Here is a 4,417-nt window from a genome sequence, read left to right on the forward strand (position 1 = left end):
TCTCTCTCTCTCTCTCTCTCTCTCTCTCTCTCTCTCTCTCTCTCTCTCTCTTTCTCTCTCTCTCTCCCTCCCTCCCTCTCTCTCTCTCGTTAGATCTTATCTCTGTATTATCTCATTTCATCTCATTGCTTTCCCCATTGCTAGAACCATTTCAGAGTGAGGAAAAGGCGGCCAGGAGCAAGCCTAGAGCACCTCTGACTAGAGAACAGACAAGAAATTTCCTGAAATAATATAACAGATGCTCTAGCAGTTTGGATCATAAGGGTACTTAAAGGTAAATCAACAGCTCCCCTGTTTCATCCAGTTTTCTGACAAAGGACTCTTGGCCTGGACAGCATATGATGTAGCTGGCGTCTCTTTTGTTTCTTGGGGGCCATGGACCAAGGTTGCTCATTCTTCGCACCCCCCCCATATGTGGTAGCAGGAGGGAGTGATGAAATAATGGCAGGTGTCAGTACCTGGTGAAGGAGGCTGTCTGAAGAAGGCAGGATCTTCCATTCTGTTCTTATCTCTTTGCCCTAACCACTAACAAGCTCTGTTTGTTCATTCCTAGTGTATGCTTGTGCCTGTTTGTTGCCATCGGGGATGCTCGCTAGCACCTACCTGGGGTGTGAAGGTTAATACCCATCCTTCTATTTTCTGATTTCTGAACTTCAGGAGAAGGTAAAGCTTGATGCTGAAAGGGAAAAGCTAGAGAGGCTTCAGGAGCTGTACTCCGAGCAGAAGACCCAGCTGGACAATTGTCCTGAGTCCATGAGGGAGCAGTTACAGCAACAACTCAAGAGGGTCAGTAGCAAACAGGAATGCACTGCTGGTTCGGTTTGTTTTTTTCTTTGCTATTAAGTTCCGCTTACCTGTGACTTACTACTTAACAGAGCATACATTTGCCTAAGATCTAGTTTTTAGATCCTTTAAAACATAAATATGCATGCTAACAATATATATGATTCTCTGTTAATTGGTTGAAAATTCCTTGTTAGGACTGTCTCTAGTTCATAATACAAAAATGTTTCTGGACCCACCAAGACTGTAGCGTTTAAATCAACTGACATCTTCCGCTACTGTATCGTGAGTATTGTTTGTCCTTGAATGTCTTTCCTCTTAGCTTGATTTTACGTTCTTGTTTATAAATTACCCTAGTCTGTTCATACCACTGTATCTCAACTATTGTCTCATTTCTTCCTGTTTAGAGACAATGAAATTATTAGCATGATGACAACAGTAAACCAGCAAATCAAAGATACATAGTATTACAGATGCCTTCTAGATCTTCTCATACAGATATCTTAGCTTTCAAAAGGATCTTGGAGCATGGACCTACTAGTTCAGTGTTACCAGCTCATTCTCTTATTCCCTAGTGCTGGCAAGGTCTAACAGAGCCATGCAGTTACTTTCTGAAAAGAGACTTTGTAAGTGGATAATTCGCAAATGCTGGCAGAGCCATATATTATTTAATAGTGTCTTAACAACTGAATCATCTCTGAACCAGCAGCCCAGATCAACAGTGATCCCTGGGAAGTAAGCATTAACAGCCCTGCACCACTCAAGGAATCACAGGAATAGTCATTAGTCTTAAGTGAGTAACAATTTATGATTTCACACGAGTAGACAAAAAGGCATCCTTCATTCAAGCTTGGCTTGTCCTTTGTAAGAATGAGCAAGTAGAAAATTCAGTCTTGGAAAAATTTCTATGACCTTTATTACAGAAATATTTGTTATCTCTGGAAATGTTGCTAGGCAATGAGAAATTGCAGTTAAAAACCATTTGATGTATTTCAGAAGTTGAAAGAATCTTAAGAAACTAGGGATGTCACCATATGCCTGGAACCCTAGAGACCAGCCTGATCTTGCTAGTGAGTTCTACCCAGCCAGAGTTGCATGGCAAGACCTTGTATCAAACAAACAAATATTAAAAAGTATCCAATGCAAACAAGTTAAGCTACAGCATAACAAGCATCGCTTATTTCTTATTATATTATTTAAAGAATGTTTTTGCAAGCTTTCTTTTCCCTTCACTTATTTTATACTATAATGTTGATATCTCGGCCAAGAAAAGAAAACTACCTGTCCCTTTATATCACACTTCTCTGAAAACTTTGTGATAAAAATAATCTTAAAGAGACTAATATTTGTTAAATTATTTTAGTTTGTAATTTTATGCCAGCTCACACAAGCAATGGGAATGTTGGACTTTGTATTCATTTCTTGTGTTGTTTTCTACTTATTGACAATAATTTAACACTACGTTCATGATTTTTGTCTAGGTCTGTAGCATGCTTATGTATTTTCTTCTTCTTTTCCTCTAGTTGTTCACGAACCTATGTTCTTCGTAAGCCTTGCTTCTAGGTTCTATTAGGAACTCAAGGTGGTTAATATCCTAATTATTTTTTGCATAATATGATTCTTTTAGATGAATCATAAATCTATAAACATAAAAATCTTCTCAATGGAAGAAAGGAAGCAATGTTAACAGTGGCTATATCATCTACAAACAGACTCCTTCCTTATCCTTTCCAAACAGAGGGAAAATTTTGACTATAGGCCCTTTCGTTAGCTTGTGCTCACCTCCTCGTCAGAGATCTCAGGATCCTGTTTCATGTCTGTAACTTTTCACCAGTTTCTTGACTTAACCTCTTACCTCACAGGAAGTTTGTTCATATTAAGGACTTCCTGTGTTGTCACAATGCATCTCCAGATGGCAAGAGCTCCCAAAGGCATAAAACTAAAGTCATAGTCTAGTTTCTTACAAGTAGTTTCACTAGATGTCATGCCACATGAACTGAAAAGGAGATAGGAGGAGCATGATCTTATGCTGTGCACTGCCTTGAAAACCCGGGCTGAACTGACTTAGTCTAGCAACTTGTGCTTATGGGACGAACATGCAGATGATGACATGTTTTATACTGGCTGGTGTTTAGTCCTGAAAGACTTGCCAGTCCTGGGGAGCTCTCAGGGAAGAAGACAAAACTAGGATTAAGAGTACCTTTTATTTACCAGGATAGTTTCTGCTGTTAAAGTGGATGAGGCAGACACCTATCTGGGACAGTATTCTAATGTTGTTTATTGTGACTGTTCCTCAATATCAGTGGCTTTTCAACCTGTGGGTCATGACCCCTTAGATATTAATAACATATCAGATATTTATATTATGATTCAGAACAGTAGCAGCATTGCAGTTATGAAGGAGCCTCAAAAATAATTTTATGGTTGGGGCTCACCACAACATGAGGATCTGTATAGAGCGGTGGCACCATTGGGAAGGTTGAGAACCACTGCTCTAGATTGTTGATTTGGGTTTTCTGGCTTTAAAAATATGCAGCGACAGCTATAATTGGGACTTTCCTGATCCATCACTGGCTATAAAATCTATCTTTTCCATAGTCCTAAAAAGAGATATTCAGCTCATGTAGACCTCACTGCCTTTCCATGTCACAGAAAAAGTCTAGATGATTAATTCTTTCCATATTGGGAAAACTTGAGGAGTGTTTGCCTCTTCTGCATGATATGGAGAGAGATTTACACACCCCATATCCCATCTCAATTTCCCTCCAGAACTGGGCTTAACCCATCACGAGATTGTTTCAACAACCACGCCCAGCCTTACCAAATCTGTTTTCCTTTCTCTCCCTCTATTGGGAAATGGAAACCTCAAGATCTACTTGTAAATGTCTGCCTTATAGACTCTGAAAAAACCATTATCCTACAAAAAACAAAACAAACAAACAAACAAAATCTGAATGGCCCAACCCTTTTTTTTAAGTGTGACTTTTAAAAAATTTTACTATCATTATTACTCATTTTACATCCTGCTCACTGCCCCCTTCCCAGTCACCCCTTCCCATCCTTCCCCTCATCTCCTTCCCCTTCTCCTCTGAGCAGGTGGTGGCCTTTTTAGGTATCCCTCGACCCTGGCACATCAAATCTTTGTGAAGCAAGGCACATCCTCTCCCACTGAGGCCAGAAAAGGCAGCCTAGCTAGAAGGACGACTCCTACCTGGGACAATACTACTTACATTTTACAAAAATGGAATGTCAAATTCAATTATGTCATACCTGCAGCCATTGAACTGTCTTGTGATCATGATGCTTCACTCTGTAATATTGTGCAAGTGTTATGAGTGAAATTTTTGTTACAATAGTATGTATACTTTTAAAATTTCCATGTAAATCTACATGAAAATTATCAGATAATACACTTAAAAAAAAGAGAAGGGCTTCTATTTTTCTGATATCTCCAAAATAATTTAAAAATAAAACACAAATCAGAAAGAAAGAAAGAGAGAGAGAGAGAGAGAGAGAGAGAGAGAGAGAGAGAGAGAGAGAGAGAGAGGAAGGAAGGAAGGAAGGAAGGAAGAAAGAAAGAAAGAAAGAAAGAAAGAAAGAAAGAAAGAAAGAAAGAAAGAAAGAGAAAAAAGTG

General features: G+C 39.0%; 1 protein-coding gene across 7 annotated transcripts in view; it reads left to right on the forward strand.

The window, feature by feature from the left end:
• Positions 1-4,417, forward strand: part of Phldb2 (pleckstrin homology like domain family B member 2) — a 214,867-nt gene that overhangs the window by 173,527 nt on the left and 36,923 nt on the right. For 5 of the 7 annotated variants that reach the window (XM_028785217.1, XM_028785210.1, XM_028785215.1 and 2 more), the window contains one exon: positions 658-786. The exons of the other annotated variants lie outside the window; for them this stretch is intronic. In XM_028785217.1, the coding sequence (XP_028641050.1) occupies positions 658-786 (129 nt within the window). The remainder of the gene's footprint in view (positions 1-657; positions 787-4,417) is intronic. 7 annotated transcript variants of the gene reach the window in all.

This window comes from Grammomys surdaster, unplaced genomic scaffold (genome assembly GCF_004785775.1).
Source record: "Grammomys surdaster isolate TR1022 unplaced genomic scaffold, NIH_TR_1.0 125167, whole genome shotgun sequence".
Classification (NCBI taxonomy): domain Eukaryota; kingdom Metazoa; phylum Chordata; class Mammalia; order Rodentia; family Muridae; genus Grammomys; species Grammomys surdaster.